General features: G+C 37.8%; 1 protein-coding gene across 1 annotated transcript in view; it reads left to right on the top strand.

Moving 5' to 3' along the window:
* SRBD1 (S1 RNA binding domain 1) overlaps window positions 1-23,874 on the top strand; it is a 214,186-nt gene that overhangs the window by 178,355 nt on the left and 11,957 nt on the right. The window contains exons 19-21 of the mRNA XM_006272172.4: window positions 7,813-7,919; window positions 11,237-11,413; window positions 12,499-12,660. Of these exons, the coding sequence (XP_006272234.1) occupies window positions 7,813-7,919; window positions 11,237-11,413; window positions 12,499-12,660 (446 nt within the window). The remainder of the gene's footprint in view (window positions 1-7,812; window positions 7,920-11,236; window positions 11,414-12,498; window positions 12,661-23,874) is intronic.

Below are 23,874 nucleotides of genomic sequence, written 5' to 3'. Positions count from 1 at the left end.
ATGAAAATGGAAATCCATTTTCCCCTCTGGGGGTATTTTAATAATATGTTGCTATAAAAAAATAAGAATCTAGAATTTAAAAGACAAGAAATGAGTCAGAGTTAAATACATAGCATAACAAACTATCTCCATTTGGAAAAACCACAAAAAAATCTTCAAAAGAAAGACTTGAAGTTAGGCTCTTTTATCAAACATCAGAAGGACAAGCTTGTGTTCTTAGAATCTAATTGAAAGGGATTTTCCAAAGGGGCACTAGAGATTAAAACCTTCAGCCTGAACTTTCAAACATATCTACCTGAGATGTAAGGTGGCTTTTTTTTTTCTAATTCCGCATGTGAAAGGATGTTAATCATTAGACTATTTTGTATTACATTAGTCCTGTCATACTTAGGATTTGTTGTTTTGATTATAAGCTTTGCTTTTTGTGGTTTCATAGCTGATGTGTTTGAAAATGTACCCAACTGTATTACAGATCTCCAGACTACTTGAGATTTTTTTTTCCTTTTTTCTTTAATGCCAAAGGTGGTATTTATAGATGTACTGAAACATCATTTGAATTTAATTTAGGATGTACTAGAACAGGGGTTCCAAGACTGTGGTACACATACCCCTGAGCGATATGCAAGACATCTCTGGGGGGTAATCTGGAGAAATTGTGTAATGGCAGATTTAATTTTCATTATAATAATTGGCATTTAACGGGTTAAAATATAAAACATATGCCAGTGGGGTAAGTGGGCAGTTGGTAAATCTGGAAGGGGGTGTGCAATAAGAAAGTTTGGCAACCTCTGTACTAGAAGAAAGAATATCTCACTTATGAAATAAATGTTACTAAGAGTTATTCAGGTTGTAAGGCATGTGAACGTGTACATATTTCTGCATGCTTGTGCTCTCATGTACCTGCTCCCCCTCTCCCCTCCATGGAAAAAGGAACTGCTTTTAACAAGGCAAATTGTCCAGTCTTATAGCAGTACTAAATTTAATTAACACGTTTAATAACCCATAGAAACGAAACAATGTTTTAGAAGGTGTTTGAAATGTTTCTGTACTAACCTGAATAGAAAAACTCAGAGCTTATGTTCACTCTTTATCTTGCTGAAGTTATCATTTGGAATCCAAGGGAAAATGTTATATATAACTTAGTCAAATAAATAACTAAACAAGATTTCCTCTCTATACCTTGCTTGATGTTATTTGGGGCTCATGTTGATCTTGTACCACTGCTATTCCAGGTCTAGGCCAGGGCCCAAAACCTTACTTTACAGAATGCAGAGCCCTGCTCCATCCCCTCACTTATTACTTCATTAGCTTGTAAGGCCTGTATTTAGTCTGTAAGCTCCTCAGTGTGGGTACAAGTTCTTTTTAACTATATCGTGAGGTATCTGGCTTTACTCCTAGGCAGTATAAAATAAGAAAAATGAATGGGCAGGTCATTTGATTTCTTCTTGCATGTGTTCATTTTTAAAATCTTAATCAGGGCAAATGACCAGGGCAGCAGCACCAGGTGCTGACATTTTTATTGCAGGGAGGGAATGACAGCTGTCACCACAGCCCCACAAGTAAAGAGACATTTCAATTGATAAAGTCTGAGCTAGATTTTCTTCTTTTCCAGTTTGATGAAGATATTTACTAAATTTAATTTGCAGTGTCATATTCTGCCTTCAGTTATGCCTGGCTACCCTGATTTCAGTGCTGCCACCACTATTTGGCCTGCAGAATTTTTGGAAACATTGTTTATTATGTAGGCTGGCCCAGTACCCTGAGTGCATACCCAAACACAGGGAAATGGACAGTCCTTGCCCTCTTAAAAACGTCTGAGCTCAAGCACATAAAACGTGCGTCCCCTACTGTGTATGGACAGCATATCTAAAAAAAGACTTTCCATGTTTACTTATAAAGTTTGAAAATTTGTCATGGAATTACTTGAGAGATGGTAACTGTGCAAAATGCATCATCATCCTTAATCCTACTCCAGAGCACAACTGCATGTCAAAGTGCAACATAAATCTGAACTAAGTTTATGGGTTGCTTGTTATAAAACTCTGGGTTGAAAGCACAATTTTAATATTAGAGCTTTCTTCGGTTAATGACAGTTCGCATGATTTTGATTTTTACTGTTGCAATTTCCAACTAGTCATGAAGTAATTTTAACTTTATACATCAGTACTTCCTGGGTCACTGACTAGTTGCAAGAAGATGAATGCTAAAAGACTTGCCTATGTTGTTTGTGATGCAAAAATTAATATATTTTTGTATGTTTCTTTTCCAAAAAAAGCTGTCTTGCAAGAAAATCAGTAGGCAGTACTTTTTAACATCACTGTGTGATCCAAGTTGACTTTGTATTTAAGCAGGTTGGGCTCAGGAGAGCTGGGTTCAAGTCCCATATCTGTAACTGTGACCTTTATCTCTTTTGGTCTTAGTTTCCCATCTGTAAAATGGGGTTCTTTTTCACTCAAATGAGGTTTTTGTTATAGATCCTAGCGGTACATTCTGGTCTTAAAATTCTGAAAGATTATGAAATAAGACATTACATATTCCTTTCTGATCAATGCCAGCCCTTATTAATACCAGATCAGATATTGTTTGGCATTTAAAGGGATAATGTCAAATTAAAAATCAGCATTTTCATAATAGGGTCTAAAGTTCTTTATATTTGAACCCTAAGTGGTTTGTTGCATGGTAAATATTCCTAAGATGATGCTTGAGACCAGCAGCAAAGAGCATGCTCAATCCCTTAAACCTGATTGTTGAGAGCACTCCTTTTGTATTATGTTTGTCTGGCACTGCTGCTGGTATAGTGTATTTGCTAAACTAGCTGCAGTTGGTTCCTCATGTAAGAGGGAAAACACGAAGGCAGTTCTTTTAGAATTTCCTGATGATGGGGATGAGGGAGAGTGAGGTTAGAAGTGTGAAAGAGTGGCAGGTGCTTGGAAGCCCCAAACCCCACAGCATGCATTTCTAGCATTCAGTACCTAGCATAGATATCTGTCTCCTTTCCCACATGATTCCCTGGAAAATGTGTATCCAGTTTACAGCATGTTTACCCCTAAAGATGGAAAGCCTAGTGCTGCTTATATATTACATGCACACACTGGTGGTGTCTTTGCTTCCTGTGGAACTTATTTTCACAATAAGTTGCTTCAAGGGTGCCAGGTCTATCTGGTCTGTGTGTTGGGGATGGGGACATAGTTAACAGTGCACATTCAAGAAACATTACTGGGGGTCAGATTCTGGCTTGCTGTCAAACATAGCATGGTGCAAATATGCAATTCTAGTAATAAAGAATTGAAGTATGCCTTGAAAATAGTTTTACCATTATCCGTTAAATTAGTTCAACACAAACACTCACTGAGCACACAGGGTTACTCTCCTTGAACACCTACTGTTCTAGAAAGTGAATGGAGTAGAGCATGGAAGTCAAACTACAACCCACAGAGCTGTGTCATTTAGGTTGTGGGCATCCTGGGGAGGACCACAGATTTCCTTGCGGGGTGGGAGGTGCTGCCAGCAAATTATGGGACTCATTTTGGCAGCAGAGGAGCAAGTAAAGATCACATTAAGCCCCATGGTTTCATGAGCTGGCAAAGTAGCTTAAGTGCCCATAGGGGATTAATACTGCCACTGTCAGAGTTGGGTTGGGGTCTGGCCAGTGAGGAGCCCCAGTGTCTAGATCTGGCTGCGAGGGGAGAGGGGTTGCAAATGGATTTGACAGTCCTGGAGCAGAGTTGGTGCACCTCCAAGAGAAGGTCATAAGCAATGCTAAGACACTCTTTTTATGCCCCACAACAGTAAGTACCGAAATATGTCATCAAACTGTTGCTTAAGAACCGGCCTATGAAATGGAGGAAAACTATAGCAAGATGCAAAAGCACATTTCACTTAAACACTTAATGGTATGTGACTTAGTTTTTGAAGCTTCTAGAATGCCTTGAGAAATGTAATTCATTTTTTTAAATTAACCACATTTTGACAACATCCCTTTAATTAAAATTGAGAATAAGTCCCTTGACATGGATTTGGGAGGGAGAAAATTCAGTGGGAAGAAGCAGTGCCAGTGAGAAGCTTGACTTCTGGAACAATTTTCTACCTCTAGAAGAGTTTGCTGTAATCACTGACTTCAAACTTGATTCCTGTTAAAAGTGAAGGGATGCCCTTGTAAGCTTTCAGCCACATTTACTATGAAGGGAAGAGGATCTTTATGATTTCTTATCTGTCACATACATGCTCTCCACTTATCCCTCCATTTGTGTACGTGCTATGAGTGGTACATTGTACTGTGTTATAAAAAAGTAGATGGCAAATGAGTTTTTTAATGGTAGCTGTTGTGCTATTTAAGTGGTTGTGGTGCTATTTAAACACTTGGTAGACAAAGCTGAGGAATTCTTAAAAGTAAAAATATTGAGGTTCCTACAAAATAAATTTTATCATAACTCAGTTAAATGGTGTCTTGCTGCTCTGCCCTCATTTTGCCCACTACCTTACTTTAAAATATAGGCAAAGACAGACTTCCGTCACAAGACAAATGTACAACACTTGGTATAAATGTAGTGTGTTTTATGTAATGGTGAGCATTATGGATAAACTGATTGTAGTTTCATGGTTAAGGCTGCAATAGGATTTTGGTTATGACAGTCTCGTATTTCTTACTATGAAGCTAAAACACTGATTTAATTTAAAAATAAAATAACAAATGCAAAGCACTCTTTGAGATGCCTGTGAATTTATAGTCCCTGGCAATTGTCCATGGAAAAAGAAAACTGTCAAATATTTTACTTTATGGGATTATTTCATGTTCTGTCTCACCAAATTTGTACTCCATTTTTCACATCAACTACAAAATCCACTAACTTCAAATTTCACACAGGCGCCAACATTCCTCTTTGAAACCAGAAGAGCATGAGTGCATGTCTCCCCAAATCATTGGTGGAGGTAATTCTATCAACCTTTACTACTGGCCAAGGCTTCTGGTATCCTTCCTCAATTTTACTGCTGATATATATCATCTTAAATATTCAAATATAAGATCTCTTAAAAGAGAGAAAAGAGCACAGAACTCTCTCAGGACTGAATCAAGTCATATCTAAAGAGCTATAGTGTCTCTCAGAAAGATTAGTATAAATATGTGGTTATAGTCTCTGTAAACTGGGGCCATTGCTTTATGCCCAACTCGACCTGACCCTATGATGCTATGTCTTCATTTTGTTCCCATTGCTTCTGGAAAGGCTTGCTCCCAAGTATGGTCCCACTGCCACTTGCACTCACCAAACATGGACGTAAGATGATGAAACCACTCCAGCTACATATCCAGGCTGCTACACCTAAGGGTGTTAGAGACAGATCTAAAGAGCAGTGCCCTGAGTGCCTCTGGAGCAGCTATGCTAGCTAATTTCTGGATTCAGTGCATATGAGGAGAAGGTCAGGGTATGCTCAAATGCTATGCTTCCCAAGAGCTCTGGAGATGCGAGGCGGATATACCCAGAGAGAGGCGAGCAATGCAGTCTTGAATTATGGGATATACCTACTACTTGTTGTGCATGACTGTCCTGTGGGTAAGCCACTGAGCTGATAAACAGGGAAACTCAGAGGGTTCTATCCTTGGCTTAGCTACAAATTTCCTGCTTTACATCCTGGGGAAGTTATTTAAGCCAAAGTTGTCAGAATCAACCATTAATTAGTATGGTCTTCGGGTATTCTTGAGACAAATGGGATTAAAGTGATGGTTCTTTTACACATGTGTAGAGGGATCTTTCCAAAGTAAAGAGGGGATTTGGGTATCTGTCAGCTTAATATATATTTTTTAATTTTTCAGTTCCACTGTTGGTTCTGAAGAACCTAGCTGTAATAGATGGCAGCTCCTTTCTAAAAAAAGAAGGAAAAAGTTTAGAATCATTTCCAAGCAACATAATTGGTATTTTGGTTTGGTTCTCTACTTTTTTCATTAAATAAATCCTTGTATATGTTTGAATCCCTGGGGTAAGACTCAAGCATTAGGACATACTTAATTAGTGGCACAAGGAGCAAGTGTTTTCTTGTAAGCTTTGATAAAGGGAACCAAATGATGCTGGATTTTCAATAAGTGAAGTAATTATAAATAGAAAAGATTTTTAGTTCATTTTTTTGGACTCTGAATATAAATAATGTTGTTCTATTAGGTACACAATAATTAAAGATTGATACTCATCTGCAAAGATGCTGAGGTTTGACAGATTATACTTAACCTTTGTGCATTGTGTATATGTATCGATATCTCTGTCTATGCCAGGGGCAGGCAACTATTTTGACCAGAGGGCCATTTACTGAGTTTGGGCAAGCCATCGAGGGCCGCATGACAGGCAGCCCAGGGCAGATAATATTAATTTTCTAAATTTTTAGGGGCCCTGCAGGCCGGATAGAATGGCCTGGCAGGCCACATCTGGCCCCTGGGCCGCATTTTGCCCACCCTTGGATATGTGCTACTTTTTATACATTGGTTTTATTTAAGGAAAGAAAAGTTGTATTTTATGTCATTTGTGTCCCTTTGATGGACTAATATCTTGTCAGTTTATTACATTTGTAATGATTGACATACACTACATTACAATTATATGGGAGAGACAGTGGCATAGGGTTTAGGCTCAGTTCTGATGGACTAGATGGAGATGACTAGATGGAGGTTGATGCTGGTGGCGTGTCATATTTAATTGCAACAACTTTACAAGAGCTGAGCGGCTTAAAAGATAAAACAAAATACTGGACAAAATATTTGGGATCTTGGCTTGGATCCAGCACGGTGTCCTAAGTGAATGCATCATAAAATCACTGTAGATCAATGCAGAATTTACATGAGTGACTTGAGCCCTAGAGCCAAGCGAACATGGTGATTGAATTAGCTGCTACATTTCGAAAGGATTCTCCCTCCAGGTCAGACTTCTAAACATTGTTGTGCTTGTATGGAGAAGTTCATGTTGTTGTGAATTGAAGTATACCTACGCTATGCAGCAAGGGAAGACTTTGGCTTCTAGAGTTTCATAACTCTTTACCTTTGACAAGCATGACTAATTTTCATTTAAAAAAAACAGAAGGGAAAGCGATGCAAGCAATAAACGTAGAAGAATTTTCAGTAGTACTGCCTTCATTGAGGAACTGCCAATCTTCTTAATATAAATAGCCATTTATAGTATGATGTGTTTTATTGCTATAGTTTAAATTTAACCTACATGTACTTAGCTCTCAAGTAATATCTCATTTATTTTTAAAGTGTAATAGATAAGCTGCTCTATAATAATATGAAGCTTGTCAAGAGAAGAAAATTTCACAAGCATTTAATGTGTATGTGCACTTACTCTGTTGCATATGTCCAGATGTGGCTTTTGTGCATGTAGCATACTGCAAATTTTTATGTCGCTTTCTTAATTTTATTTTTTTCCTATTTATTTTTTAAATTGGATTATAGAAAAGAGAGAAACTACATCAGTTTTAAAAAATAAATACACTGGCAAAACTCCTGTCTTTTAATAGATCCTTTAATAAAATGTTGTTTTTATGTAATGTAGGGAAGCATAAAGCCAAGAGTACAAAATGGTGTAATTTAACAGGAAATGTAACATGTCATTTATTCCAGGAATTTGAAATGTGACAGAGTTGCAAAGTTATTTTGGAAGGTTTTTCTTTTTAATCTTTTTAATAGAAACAGTAGCATTAAATCAGATATCCCTCTGTTCATATATTGATAAATACTAGCATATGTTTTATTAAAATTGCAATTGTCTGCAGTTCTCATTTATGTATGTTCCAACACTTAAGTAACCCGATATCTCTATTTTTGTGTCTCAGCACGATGTATCGCAGACTTTGCTTAAAGCAACCCTGGACAGTGTGGTTGAAGAGTGTGTCAGCTTTGTAGGAGTTGATATTAACATCTGCTCAGAAATACTATTAAGGTGAGTCAAATACTTTCCTATTCCAGTAATTACATGGCTCTGGATCACAGAGTCTCTGTTTAGTCTGCCATCTGACTCAAACTCAGCTGGAGCAAACAGGTCTTGTATTAAACTTCCAATTACATGAAAATGACATATTAAGACAGTGTTTCACTGGGATATTGAGAGCCAGGTTTTCAAAAGGGATGTGGTTTGCAAGGTAAAATCATTCTTCAAAGAAAAACAAATATTTTTAAAGTAATAATCCATCACATAAAACAAATACCACAATAAAAAATATAATATGGTGCAATTAATTTGTACATTTATGTTACAAGAGAAGGGATTTCCACATGTTTGTTCTGTATGTCAGACAGTATTTTTATGGATGCTAGCAAGTAGAAAAACATTTTGGGGCAATACTTTGTGAAACAGGTCCCTTTTACACGTTGAATTTATGAATGGTTTTACTAGCTCCCTAGTTGGTTTTTGTGAAAATGCATTTGAAAAATTCATCTAATTTATTGAAGAAAAAAATTCAACCATTTGGTCCAATGGATGACTGGAAAAGCAAATGTTAAAAGTTGGAATAGGATCAAATCTTGCGCCTATTGGAATCAATGGTTAAGTTCCCGTTTACTTTAATAGGAGGAAGTCATGGCTATGTACAGACATTCCATTTTTACCATTCAGTTTCTCCTGGTAGAAAGCACAGTTGGGCAGACAGTCGAGCTTTTTCTCCCAGACCAAAAATGGCCACTCCACAAGAAAAATAATTTGGGAACCACCATGATTTAAATCAGTTATGGGAGAGTTTCTCCCAGGAGACTGAATGTTTGAACATTTTCCCCCAGTTTATCTCCTCCTGGAGACTAGGAGAAATGGAACCAGGCAAAAGGCTCCCATGTCTTCCTGAGACTGGGGTTACTCTGGTCTGGAGAAAGTGTGGTGTCTTCCTCATAAATGGGAGGGGAGGGGAGGAGTAGCTGCATCTGCTCTTCAGTTGCTTCTCACACCAGAGTTCCCAGTGTAAAAAGTGAGCAGGGGTTTTGGGGTACTGCTCCCTGCCAAGCAGCTGTGGGGCACCCAGTGCTGAAGGCAGGGAGCAGTGCTGTCCTCTGCCAGCTTCCCTTTGTCCCCTGCCATTGCGGGGGAGGAGTAGGATGGGAGAGGGCAATTTTAAAAGCCAGAGCAGCCTGGGAGCCAGGCTCAAAGGCTTTCTCTATTCCAGTACCCAGCCAGATTCCCCTTGCCTCCCTACCCTTCCCTGCCATTCTTCTGAATGCCAGGACTCGGAGGGCAAGGGGTAGCCAGGGAACCAGGTTCAGTGAGACTGTCCCAGGGGTAGTGGGGCTAAGGCCACCCTGCCTCACTTCACTCCCCCTTCCCTGCCCCATGCACTGGAGACCAGGTTTGTGGAGTGGGCTGGGGATTTGCCCCACTGCTCTGTCCCCTTGGATTGTGTCACAACTGCTCCCTTCCCTCCATTCCCTGAGATCAGGAGCAGAGAAGAAGAGAAGCTGCTTTGGGTGGGCATCTTTAGTCCACTGTTCCTCTCTCCTCCCTTACATGTCCAGGAGAGAAATGATCAACAAAGCAAAACCTCCAGCCCTTTCTCCAAACCAGGCAGTGCTTGGCTTGGGGGAGAGGCAGAGAGCACTGGTGTTTGGGTGCAAGGGATGGCGGCTTTACCCTAGTGTTCCCACTGCTCTGCTCCCAGAGACAGAGAGTGGAGTACAGGAGGCTGCTTTTCCATTTCCCAGACCCTAGTCTGGGACAGGTGTGGTGAGTCTTCCCTGCTGCCCTGGGGACCATGAGGAGAGGAGCACACTACTTCCCCTACCTTCCCCAAACTAGGTTCCCCTGGTCTCAGGATGGCAGGGGGCAGGGGTGGCTGCAGACTGGACATCTAAACTGCTCCTTCTCCCAAAATAATTTCTACCCATGGAAATTTTTGAGAATGAACATCTGTTCATGGCCCATGCCTATAATTTTTGCAGTGCAAATTATTGTAGATATGAAAGCAGTCCATATAACCACTTCTTTTCTTCACCTTGATTGTTTGGTTTTTTTGAATGAAGGGCTTTTTTTTAGTACATTTCTTTACCTACACTTGGCTCTTTTTTGCATCTGCTTTTCTTTTCCTATGTTCCTTTTCTAAATGTTTTGATGCTTGCCGCCTTTGCTGTCTGTCTTGCCCTCTTTCCTGTTCAGCTCATTTGCTAGAGAAATAGTAGTTCTGTATTGTTTGATTGATTGAGTTATATTCTGCAATTCCTGCTGCTAAATTGAATTGACTAGGATTTTCACAGTTCCAAACAATTTCACTCAGTTGCAGTTGCTGTGTATAAAATTTATCTGGGCAGGTGGTGAGTTAAGGGGTGCTGCTTGCTGCTGCTGCTGTTGCTGATGAAGATGATAATGTGTTTTTCTCAGACCTAAATTTTAAGTAACAGTGTGTCCCAGGAGTAGGCAACCTCTGGCACATGTGCCAGTGCGTGACATACAAAGGCATTTTACTTGGCATGTGCGCCTCTGGGCAGACAGCAGGAAAGAGGCAGGGGCTTTGTGCCACAACAAGGATCAGGCCCCTCACAGCTCTCCCACCATCCGCCCCTGGCATAGCAACTTCTTACAAGTCAAGGTTGCACATGTTTTTGCCACTGCACCCAAAAATGTTGCTGACCCCCAGTGTATCCAGTCCAGATGACTGTCAGCATTGCTCATCCTTTATGTTGTCTGATATGCTAAATACACTCATTACCTCTTTGCAAGCATTAGAGATTAGATATCTTTTCTGACCTGCAAAAAACAATTGAAATTTTGTAAGCTGTGTAGTTCAGTCATCTACTTTTCAATATTTAGAGAAATTTCCATCCTTAGAAGCTAATATCTTTATTTGTGCATTGTTATATTTTAGGTTCTCCCTTTAGTTTTGAATTGTACTGCTTCAGTTTCTCTGGGTATTCTACCTAGTTTCAGATCAAACTATTTTGCCAGTTTTTGACAATTTTTTAGAACTATGGTCAGTGTCACTTCATGAACATTGTTCTCATATCCTGTGCTTAGAACCTGGATTTAGAGTTGGTCCTGATCCTGTAAAAGAGACCCTACAGGGACCTGTTGATGTCTGTGGATCCTTTTACAAAATGAAGAAAAGGTGTCCTCTTTCCAGAATTTTGGCTTTTGGCATAACAGCATATTTATAAAATGTTTATTCATATTATATTAGAGTTTTCTGTACAGCATTTCTGCAACTCTTTGCATTATTTCAATACATAGTTTTACTCATCATTATCTAATTGTCACAAATATATTTTGAAAACTGTATTTCTTAGACATATTGCAGGACTGAATGCTAATAGGGCTAAGAATATAATTGAATGGCGAGAGAAGAATGGACCATTTATAAATCGGGAGCAGCTAAAGGAAGTTAAAGGACTGGGTCCAAAAACCTTTCAACAGTGTGCTGGCTTCATCAGGTTTAACCAAGAGTACATAAAAGCCTTCTGCAGGTAATTATTAAAGTGTGAAATATTTTGGAAAAATAATATAGCAATGGGGTACGGTTATTCCTTTCCCACTGTGTTTGGTGCCTGTGTTGAGATGAGGGGAATCCTTTAGCTCTTGTGACCTATGTAAAAAGACATGGGATAATCTTACCTAAAGCAGGGGATGGGACTAGATGACCTCTGCAGGACCTTTTCAGCCCTAATTTTCTATTATTCTAAGCCCATTCCTTCTCAAGCCAGCAAGTGAGGTGAGCTGTCATATCGAATTAGTATGATTTGTTGATTAGGGCTAGGGGCATGTGAAACGGGCCCTATTTGATTTGGATTCGGCCCGAATCAGGGACCGTACTTCAATTTGTTGATTCGGATCACTGTCCCTGATTCAATTCAGCCGAATCCAAGTCTGAAGATTTGGAGAATCAGTGATTCGGCCATAGACACAGCTTTAAACATTTTTTCTACATGCCGTTGATTCGGAGGGTTTCAATTCAATTCAGAGAAATTAAGGGGTCTCCTGATTTGATTCAGATTTGGAGATTTGACCACTGAATTGGGCCAAATCTCCACTGAACCAAATCAGCGACTGAATCTTTGCACACCCCTAATTAGGGCCTAGAGTCAGGACCCCCTTGTTTTGTCCGTGACTCACTGAGTGACTTTGGGTATACCATCATAGAAGATTCACGTTGGAAGGGACCTTGAGGGTTCCTGAGTCTACCCCCTCCATATATACAGGATGCATATTCTTAAATCAGCCTAGGCAATTAGTTATCTGACTTCTTGAAAGCCTCCAATGAAGGAGATGCCACTAATGGTTTGGGCAGATTGTTCCATTGTCCCATGGTTCTGATAATAGGTAAATTTCTTTAACCTCTCAGTTCCTCAGCTTCTCCATCTGTAAAGATATTAATGCCCTAAAGGCATGTGTTTAATGCATAGTTCATTGTTTGTGAATTATTTTAATATACTGGATGTTAGGTACTCTAGTCATGTGTAGTAATAGTGGGTAATCAGGGAATGCATAATCTTATGGTAATGGGTGTTGTTCTACTATGAACTATATGTTTCTCTTTGACTTTTTTTTACAGCAGTCAGCAAAAAGAGCTTATAGCAAAAGGCCATGCAGGTGTTCAAATCACAAATGCGAAACAAGGCAAGAAGAGAAGCAAACCAACAACAAATGTGATGCTACAGCCAAATCCTTTGGACCAAACTTGTATCCATCCAGAATCATACAACATTGCAATGAGGTAAGGAACTGAGAGAGTTTCTGAATGCTTCACAAAGTTAGTCTTGAAAATGTAAGTAGTGATTTGTTTTTGTTTTGGGTTGTTGTTGGGTTTTTTGTGGGGGTGGGGTTTAAAACTACTTCTACAACTTCTAGAGGCTGGAAGTATGCATGTATGTGTATGAGAAGGAGAGAGAGAAAGAGAACCTGATGATCTTTCTCACACTTCTGTAAAAGAGAGGTTCACTTCAGAAGTTCTCAAGTAAATAAAGACTTTGGAATATATCATTGCCTATCCTTATATATGGTTCCCTATTTTAGGGTTTTCTGTTATATTTTCAGAAAGTTTAAATATTTTACTTTTATAGTTTTATTTCAATGAGGAAGATAAGTATTGTAAAGTTTGCATGGACCATACTCTATACTTCCAAATTTAAGGCCCCAGGCAGATGTTACACTTAAGATGCAATTAATTAGTTAGTCATGTCCTAAAGTGTAAACTAGCCACATGTTCAGGGGATTAATGATGAAATAAAACAGAAAACCAGCCACAAAGTTATGCAAAATATCTAATTTGCCACAAACCATGTGTAATAACTTTGTGGCTGATTTCCATCTTACCTTGTGGCAGGGTAGACTATACTGGGTTTTCCAACAGGCCCTGATGTGGTCCCTACCAGCCAACTATCAGCAGCTCGTCAGGCCTGCACTGGCCAACCCTGTCCTGTTTCGATCCTGGTGACAATCAACTAGTCAGGGCTCAAGCCCTGGGGTGGTCCTGATTAGCTGATGAACTGATCATCAGCAGGATTGGGGCCACCCCGGGATCACAGTCTCCAGGATTGGGGCCACCTTGAGATCACGGTCCCCCTGCACTGACAAATATGGCATGATTGGACTCTGATCTGAGATTCTAAAATTGCTCCTTCTGTCTTGCGTGTGTAGCATGGCAAGAGAGTAATTGTTAGGAACACAGATCAGATCCCATTGCACCTTCAAAGGAATGCCAGTCAGGGGCCTAAAGGATCATGTGCCCTAATACTGTAGCTTTAGTATTTTGTGTATTAAAATCCCAGTATGTTTCTTCTCATCATTCCTCTCACTTATTCCTCCTACAGTGACTCCCTTTCAACACCTTGCTATAACTCTGAGCCCCTTTCTTCTGTTTCCTCTCCTTCTGTTTTATTTCTTTTCCCCATTACATGTAAATTTCCCCTGCCATGTCACTATTTATTGTTAGGAGTAAGTAGAGAATTCTTTTTCTGCAAATATACATAAGTTAAACTGCTTGTTTCTACAGCTGGATTTAGTACAGGCGCCTGGCAAATGCCCTTGTATGTTTCCAACTCTGCCCAGCTTTGCCTGGCATTCAGTTATTTTCGGCCGAATTCATAGCACCTTAGTTCTGCAAACACATAGAAGGGGCAGCAGTGAATGGTTTTTGTGCACCTGTGGTTTGTTAGTAAGGAGTTCTTTCTCAGAGAAGCTGTTCAAAACGTTTTTAAAATGCTGTAATACCTAGTTCCAGGTAGTTGTAACCTATTGGGCAAAGCAGACAAACCAGGTAAGTATCTAGATAATATTGCTGATTGTTATTACTTCCATTTGGTTTTTGAATAAAGAGGTCATGGAAATGTGGCTTGCTTTTATTCTTAAAAGCAGTAGAGTTTAAACATATGCTTGGTACTAAATGTTGCTGTTAGCAAATTAACTTAGTTATGTTATTTTGTCAGCTAGTTTCACCAAGCCTAACCATTAGTGATTTCTTTTCTAAATAAAACTTTTTTTTGTTGATTAAAAATAGTGCAACAAAGTATGTTGTTGCATGTATATATAAATGTACGTGTCTTTATACTTAAGCATTTAATATTACGTTCTGATTTTTGCCAGGTGATAATTAAGATGTCTATAAGTTCCCAAGTATATGAATACTGTAGCAGTTTTAGTATGTGACCTTTGGCTGAGAGGAAAATATTTTTTTCATGTAGGTCACAAGAAAGTAATTAGGAGCCCATGTGTTCCTCTCTCTTTGGGGGCAAAACAGCTGGTAAATGCTAGCTTAAGATGTGATCTTCTCTATCATCACCCTATGGTTGAAATTGGACTCTACCTCTCCTTTTGAGAAAACATTATCTCCTACCATAAACTAATGCTTATTTATTTTTTCAAGTGATTTGTGGTGAACAGGTTCTTTTCTTAATCTGTCTTGGAGTTAATTTCAGTCATAGTTAAATGTTTTAGGGTTCCTGTGAGCTCTTTGCAGTCACCATATTGAGAAGACCAAGTTTTTGCTTCCCTTGAGTTAGTAAGTTTGATGTTTATATTCAGTGAGTAAATAAAAATGTTTAAAGCTCAAGCGTTTAGACTACTGGTTTATGCGCCATACTTAAAAGGAGCATCGTTAACTTGTTGAATAGCTACTTTACACTGCTGTCATACCTTTTACAAGAGGCCTGCACACTGTTGCACAATACAAAGCCTGTTGAGCACACAAGTGGTCTTGCATTTCTTCATTTTCTCTTCCTGTGCCTTTAAGAGACTCCCTGCATCCTCCTACCCCCTTTCCCTTACACAATCTGTCACTATTCCTCCATGCCAGGTTCACTGTATGCCTTCCTTTCGTCTTCATTTTCCTAAGTGTTCCCTCCATTCCTCCATACAAAAAGCTTCATGTGAACCCTGTGCTCCCATATTAGTGCATCTTTGTCCTGGTCCTCAACAGGGAAGATGTGTTTAAACCTCCATTTCCTTCACCACTTCCCATTCTTTTCTTTGTCAGGGTATTAACATCTTTAACTGTACTGGGGAAAATGATTAGACCTGAGACTGGGGGATATTGTTATACCGGAATTTGCTAATGGGTACCAAAAATTAGTCTTTGATCTACAAATAATTGCAGAGGTGGCTGAAACTGCTGCCTCTGGAAAACCAGATGCCAGGGGATCCATATGCCTCCCATTTTCCTCTTTCAGTTGTTCCCACTTAGGTTCTGGCCAATAATGCCCAGCACGTTGTCTGACATTTTGTAATTGATAAGAGTTTATGTTCCAAAAATGTTATATTACAGACAGATTAGAGAAATGCCCATCAAGTTGAGCAAATCTTGCTTTGCTTAATCAATAAGAAAATTCCAGTGTTCTTTGGAAATATTTAAGTGTTACATGTTAGGAAAAATAAAAGTTTTAAAACGTAATACTGTACATTACTAAAATTCTGATTTACTATTCAACATTACTGTTGATGTTCAATTTTGCCTTCCATTTGGTTTGGACAACAAAAAGGGACTGGTCATATTTGCTTTTTTTATAATCCAGCTCACTTTCCAGTTTTCATATACTAGGAATAAAATTCAGTTCCACATCACTTATTTAGAGAGACAGAGAGAGAGAGAGAGAAAGGATTGCCTCACCAAAGATAGAAATTCAGTCAATTACTGATGAAACAGAATGGCATTTTAACATTATGTAATATTGTCACACAAAAAAGCAACACAGAAAATGAAAAATATAGCCCGTATTCTTATGTTCTGTGATTTAAGGTCCTTTATGCTGCTGTAGCAGCAAAAGTTGCCTTTAAGATGGGTGTAGAGTACTGTGTAGGAAACTTTAGTATAAATGAGAATCTGGGCTGCCATATCCAATTTAAATTCCAGAGGGAATTTTAGCAGACAGATACAATTACCTGATTTGGAATTTGGCCAGGAACTGAGGGTTAGCACCTCTTATAAAAAGTGTCATGGAATCTTTAATGAGCATAAGTTTTAGGCCGTTTCACTCAGTTGGTTAGAGCATGGTGCTAATAACAATACCAAGGTCACAGGTTCGATCACTGTTTCGACTGGATGATCTCTGTAAGTCCTTTCCAGCCTTACTTCTATATGAAACAATCAGAAGATAGTATTTCAATCTGAGTTACTAGATTATCAGTGATTTAGAGGGAAGACTGCCACCTGCTGAATCACCAGCACCATTTCATGCAGCCTGGAAGAGATCCCTTATCTGTGTGTTTAACCTTCTTAGCTTTTGCAGGTTTTGAAGTCATCCCAGAAGGTTGATATGGGTACAAACCATGCTATATTTTATATTTACATAGTCTTTGTCTACTGCAGCAAGTAATTTTTTTAGAAGAATCATTATCTGTCCATTATATTACTAAGCATTTTGGCTTCTCAAAGTGAAACTTTGGTGGAAATATTTACAAGCAAGTTAATGTATTGTTCCCCTTGGTTTCCTATTTGGTTTGTGACTGACTTTTAATGGTAAGTTGACCTAGAAGGAGGCAGCGCCTTTGATAGTCAGTAGCTGGATGTCACATATTACAGTAAGTGGCATTTCCAAAGGTTTCACTCTGTTTACCAGCACTCTTTGCTACAGGTAGCTGCATGGATTTGAGAGAAAAAATTAGGTATGTTTTGCAGTAAACTGATCAAGACCAAGAAATGTAATGCTGGATTTAACACATCATTCACCTAAAGAAAGAACGTAAAGTGAATGTCCTGCTTTCAGACAGTTAACACCACTATTTGATATTGGTTAGAAACTTCCTTTTTTCTTCATCGGAATTTCAAGGGATTATAAATAAAATTGTCCTTAAAAAGTACATAAACTGTGAAATTTAGCAGAATTCATGACAAAGCTTTTCCAGACTTCTAATATGTTGTTAAATGGCAGGTTAAAAATAAAATTATGCCAGTACTTCATACTTTAACACTGGATAAGAACACAGGCTTGATCCAAAGCCCATATGTTAATAGAGATATTTTTACTGGGTTAGGTGGGTATTGGTAACATTTAAGGGCATAAATCCTTGTTGCTGAACATGTGTTCATGGGAAACCGATGGAGAGAGAATGGGCCAGATCTGCTTTCATTAGTTGTTTCATTCTGAAAACTGAAATTAATTTCAGAGTAATCATTTTCTCCAGTAGCATTACGTAAGGACTTTGTTTATGCACATGGTATCAGTCTTGCCTTTTGTATAATAGATTTCAAGACAAATGGGTGTGGTCCAATGCATTAGAATCATTATTAGTAGGAGTATTTATCACAGAATTACTCAAAATGTGCTGTGCACTGCTTGTATAAATGTGCTCTGGACAGGTTTTGTCCCTTCTTGCATGAGAGAATGTCCTTTATTAAAATTCTGTTAGATTAAAAGTTTTCATGTGAAATAAAGTTTATTTTTAAAGAAAACAACCCAGTAATCTGTATCCACCATTTCTATCCAAAGGACTTAAAGGCACCAGTCCACATTACAGATTTATGACATGCAAAATTATCAGTTTTTAAAACAATGTTTTTGAGGGGTAGAAATCCGTCAAAGTTTGAACTAAACTTTAGTTGAACAAAATTAGTTAAAACTGCTAATTTTATTTCTTTTTTTCTTAACTCTGTTAGCAGTTTAAAAAAATGGTTTAAAAAATTGGTCCCAAGTGGGACTTTGATTGCCAAGCTTCAGGCTGGAGCCAATTTTTACAGCCAAATTATAAACCCCCTGAAAAATAGGGGGGTTTATAATGGAAATGGTGATGTAATCTTGACTGTCACAGCACAAATGCTGCTGGTATAATTGATTTATGGCATTTAGTCATTTTAACTCAAAATCTGTACAATTCCTACACAATAATTGGAAAACATTTTACTGATGATTTAATATGCTGTGCAGATGATCAAAACATTTTTTGTTCCTGATTTCCACACTGTGCAAACCTGACTTTATGATGCATTCTGATCAAGTATAGGAACATGTTCAAATATTCTGCATCCAAAAAAGGCCTGCTAAATCTTAAAAGCTAAAGGAATTTCTGCATAAGCACTTTGTAGGGAGCATGTTTTCCTCCAAAGTTGGGACAGTTCTAAGTTTCTGAAAAGTCTATATGTGAAAACCAGCTTATAGTGGCAAATCCACCTCTATACAATTAATAAAGCATGTAGAAGGTATCCAGTTTCTGAATATATATTGTAAAAGAGCTGCTAGGAAAACCAAGGAAACATTTAGGAAATCCTCAGAAGTTAGAACCAGGTTACAGTCAGATGCTCATAAACTGAGAGTTTAGTAGGAAAGGACAGCATTTCTCTTTGTTGTGTCAGTTGGGTTGGTGCAGTTGGCTTAGTATCACTAAATCAAAATATTCAGCAAAAAATAAATCCCGCAGAAATATTAATAAAGGATGACAACTAGCATGCATATACGATGCACGTGAATTGCAGCATCTGGCATGCAGGTTATATTTCAGTGAGTCTGACATTTTAGGAATCTTGTGCCACTGTTTATAAAAGGGATTTAAAGATGTGGTTCAGCATTATGCAGGTCTGAATCTCCTGCAAATTACACAGTTGCAAGACCTTATTTTATACAAGGTGATGCTACTTACTGTGGTTGGCAACATAGGCATTTTTGATCCACTTACAAGAGTGCATCTTAAACTGGAGATACAAGCCACAACTATAGTTTGTGTATTTGTCATGCATTTTGTTCTCAGCATTTGGGTTTTGATTCAACCAAGTGCTTAAGTACAGGCTTAAATCTCATTGAAATCAGGTGTTCAAAAGTTATAATGTGTTGTAATCTAGTCTCATCTCAGTGGTGTTTTAGATTGTCAGAATTTTAGAATATCTCTGACAGTGGCTGTTAGAAGAACAGAATCAGCAGCTGATGGGCAATATCCCAGCTGTTCTATTGAGGCATTGTAACAGGTAACTCAATGTTATGCCCTAAAGAGCCAGCTCTGAAGACAGGAGTTGTAAGTTATAATTCCCTGGGAAATGGTGAAGGAGAACTCTGCTGTTTTGGGAGAGAGCTAGTGTTCACTTATGCCATTCAAGACTTGCATATGTATTGTACCTTCAGTTATCAGCATTCATCCTTGGGATACCCATTCCATTCTTAAGAAACCCAAACGGTTGCTTAGAGTTTCAGGGAAGGAGTCGAAATTCACTTATTTGGTACCTTGTTGTCCCAGGATATATCACTATTCAGGAAAGAGCTTCCATTTTTAGTAGAACTTTCTGCTAGAATTTCTATTTCATTTTGCATATTCAAAATGAGTTGGCCAGTCTTATAGCTTCCAAGCCTTGTTGTAACAGTACTTCTCACATGTTTAGTTTGCTGTGGAAGTACCTCTCTGTCTACTTAAGCAAAAATCTTTGATGAGTATTGCAACTCTACCAATTTCTACAGGAAAAAATTTGTCTTTTTATTTTTTCAGTATGAGTCTTTGCGTTAAGTAGTGTAATAAGTACCCTGTGCTGCAGATCTTTCAGAGCAGTCAGTCTGTTATGTTTTAGAACTTAAAAATGAACTTACATGCCAACACAGTGTTTACATCAATGTGCTTGAGTACCGCTGATATCAACAGGCATACTCTAGACTAGAGTAAGGCTGCCCAGCTTCTAAGTAGCCATGGGCTGGGGGCCACACCAGGGTGAACCAGGGGCCCCCCAGGCCACACATTGTGTGGATACACTCCCCCACTGCACTGCATAACTGTATATGCTCCCTCTTCCCCACACTTGCACTGTGTGCCTGCTTCACCCTGTTCTCTGGAGTGGGGGGCAGGCAGGAGAAGCCAGAGGAGGGAGAGGAGAGAGCCTGAGGTTGCTGCAGGGAGTGGCAGTTGGGCAGGAGTCTAGGGGCTGCAACTTAAGCCCTGCATGCGGCCTACAGGCCGGCAGTTGGATAACCCTGATCTAGAGCCAATGCTTTCAAATACATAGGAGCTTGAATGCTAGGAATTCCTTGTTTAGGCACCTAAATAAGTGTCTTGATTTTTCAGACAAGGTTCCTTGGGTGAATTTGATATCTTTTATTAGACCAACCCAAATGGTTGGAGAATAGTTATTAAGCAAGCTTTCGGGTTCAAAAACCCTTGATTTTTCAGAAGTACTCAGCTCCCAGCAGGGACCCAAATGACAGCAGGTCAGTAAAATGCTTGCCCACTTACACTATTAAACACAATGGGAAATACTGGATGTTTTGCAGTTCAGTGGGAGGAAAGAAGAGTCTTTAATTAAGGTGCCTAAAACTTCATTTAGTTGCCCCATATTAAAGAACTTTTTTTTTTACATGTTGACCTCAATGAATGAAAGGTCAGACCTTAAACATTAAGGGACCTTAAACATTAAGAACATTTGGTGAAGCAATTTAAAATGTGTGCTTTTGGTAAGAGTGATTTTGTGTGTGTGTACATACACATAGATAGATATATCTATATATATCGTGTGTGTGTGTGTGTGTGTGTGTTACATGTTTGGGGGGTTGGGGCTACTTTGTCACTCAGTGGTTGTATTATCTTTATTATTGCAATATCATAACTGGAGGTGGTTAAAAAAGATTTTTAAATTTTGAAAAATATCAGTTATCTCTAAAATGGATAAAAAAGATAAAATTTTGAAGAAAAAAATTGATTTTTTGTGAAAATATTTTCTATAGCTCTAGTAGCTTTTAAAATAACTAATTACAGCTAATTAAATACATGACTGAATTATTCTGACTTTTAATATCATGACTTATGTAACTGATTCTCAAAAAATACATATACAAAGCAATGTTTTACTTCCTATAAGTAGTCTAGTCATATAGTTAACTTTATATTTATCTGGTTATATGCTAAAGCAGAAATGTATAGTACCCACAAAATAAACACAGTGTAATAAGTCCTTGTATTTGTTTTTTTTAATCCTATAAAGTAACTCTGAACTATAATGATAATGTAATAAAGTATATAACTGAGAGAGAATTCTACATATGTGTTACAATTTGTTAAATATTCGTACCTGACTGTTTTTTAAATAGACTAAGATACATAAAAATTAGTTCTGGATCCAGCTACCAAGTAGTTTAGATTAGTACACAAACATCATATGACATTTACATAATACAAGATAGTAGTTGAAAATTACTTGAAATTAATCTTGTTAGTGAAAGCAGCACTAAAATAGTTTCCAAGTTGCTTTATAAAAGTTTTTTACTTCAGTATATTCCTCAATATATTATTAGATATTTAAATCTGTTTGCCCACAAAATTTAACTGTTTTTGGTACTGCACATTTCATCTAACAAAGCACATACTAATGCAAAGTTGTTTTGTTTTTAAAGTGATTATATTGCATTACCATTAATTCATGTGTGCACTGTGACAAGATGTAATGGCGTATCATGTTGCTTTAATGTAATGAACCTAGTACTCTCAGCTCTTAAGTCGTGTTGCTGGAAATGATTACATAAAACAAGAATGACTATGTCTAAAGCCCTTTCATAGCTTGAGAACTACTGTGCATCATAAAGAAGCTTCTATTTATTCAAAACCTTTTTTTTAAATGGATTGCATGTCTCCGTAGAAATATCCGGTCCTTTTTGTGATGATCTTTGCATTCTGCTCAGAAATTTGCATTGTCTTTAAAAGCTGCAAGGTCTATGCTATAATCTTGTGCAGATGTGTAAGTTAAGTGAACATGATGTGCTTATTTGTTACATTTATGCTAACTTTTCTTTATCTGAGTAAGATGGATGAAATTATGTATTAAATAAAAACATCAGTGACTTAGCCTGTGGCCATTCCATTTTATGTAGGTTCTGTAACATCCCAAAGGCTGCTCCAGAAATGAAAGCTTGCTATATAACTTTTTGTTTAGTCTGTGCTAAAACTCTTCCCTCTTCAAGCTTTACCTGAATTGGCATTCCTTCATATGAAAGGGTTTACATAAACTGAAAAAATCAATATCTGGCAAAAGGGAAGGAGGTAGCTAGCATATCTTACTTTTATGACTGACCAAAATTATCAAAAATTGTTTCCTCTTCAACATTTCAGTTTTTGTTTAACTCTTTTTATACTGCTTAGATTGTTATAGCAAGATGTTATTTTCTGTTAACCATTGTATTTAGCTACTAATTACATTTTGTTATTTTTCTCTGTATACACACAAGAAAATACTTACAAGCCAGATTCTCCATTATGGCTTGTGTAATTGCTTTCCTATATTTATGTAACTAGCACTGTCAATTAAAAAAAAAACTGTTAAAATTGTTGTTTCAAAGATGGTATTATCCAGATTAATTAACACAGCTAAAATCAAAATAAAGTAAGAGAGAAGTGCTGTTTATTTTCTAACCTTATCATATCCTTACTTTTTTGACTGTTTTTTCTAACCTTACAGTAACCCTAAGAAAGTTTTTTCTAAAGAAGAAAGCATTTAACTTTGTTCTTAGCAATGACATTTAAAAATAGAGATGATCAATATAATGCATTACCACCAATCCGGAGCTTTGTGCTTTATATTGATTTTTGTTCTAAGTGCCCTCAAGGCGTACTGGTTTGAGTGAAAAATGATATATGAAATATGTAACCTGATTAAACAGTCTCTCTAAAAATGTATATGTAATTCCTCAGAAATATCTTTTGTGTAGAAATATTTTAGTGTACATTTTTTTCACCAAGACCTGAATGTGAGACTGTCTGAAATAGAGGGTTTTTTTTATTGGATTAATTAATGCTATGTTCATTTGCTGCTGTTGACAATTTATATACTACTACTGAGATTTTATTTCTGTCATAGCTGCCTACATTAGGAGCTGTTAGTGAAAACAACTTATAAAAGATAAATACCTCTTAAAGATCCATTCAAGAAGGTACTTAGCAAAGCTGATACTTAGCGTTAAGAACACAAGTAGTGCCATTGAATGAGTCTGTTCATCTGCTAAAAAACTGGGCACTTTCCTGTGTTAGAACTGTATTGTTGTCTTTGACAATAACACAATTGAATTGGTCAGGTAACTCTGATAGGTATCTTAACGCCTGATCCTACCATCCTTAGTCATATGAGTAATCCTGTTCATACAAATAATCCATTACAGTATCTTTAATGGGTTTCCATAAACAAAAATGACTTGTATGAATAACTGAAAAGATCAGGTTCTTGGATTGTGTCCTGTTTTTTGGTTTGCTGTTTTTCTTCCCTGAAATCCACAAACAATACAGTGCATACTGATTACATTATCTACACAGTTGAAAGTTCTGTACATCATTTTTTGTGCCCCTGTGAGCGTTCCATGTGGTTGCATTTATTACCAGTGAAACACACCCTGTTACCGAATTACAACGTGAATGCACTTCTATGAAATTCTGATGGTGAAAAAAATGTTACTTGGAGGTACTCGAGATGAATTTCCATTTGTGGTAAAATAAAGCCAGGTGCATGAATGTCAGCAAGCTCGTTTATAGGCCTACTCAGTAAAGCATA

This window comes from Alligator mississippiensis, chromosome 1 (genome assembly GCF_030867095.1).
Source record: "Alligator mississippiensis isolate rAllMis1 chromosome 1, rAllMis1, whole genome shotgun sequence".
NCBI classification, from domain to species: domain Eukaryota; kingdom Metazoa; phylum Chordata; order Crocodylia; family Alligatoridae; genus Alligator; species Alligator mississippiensis.
Note: the sequence above shows the minus strand (reverse complement) of the source record. Positions and strands in the feature narration are given on the sequence as shown.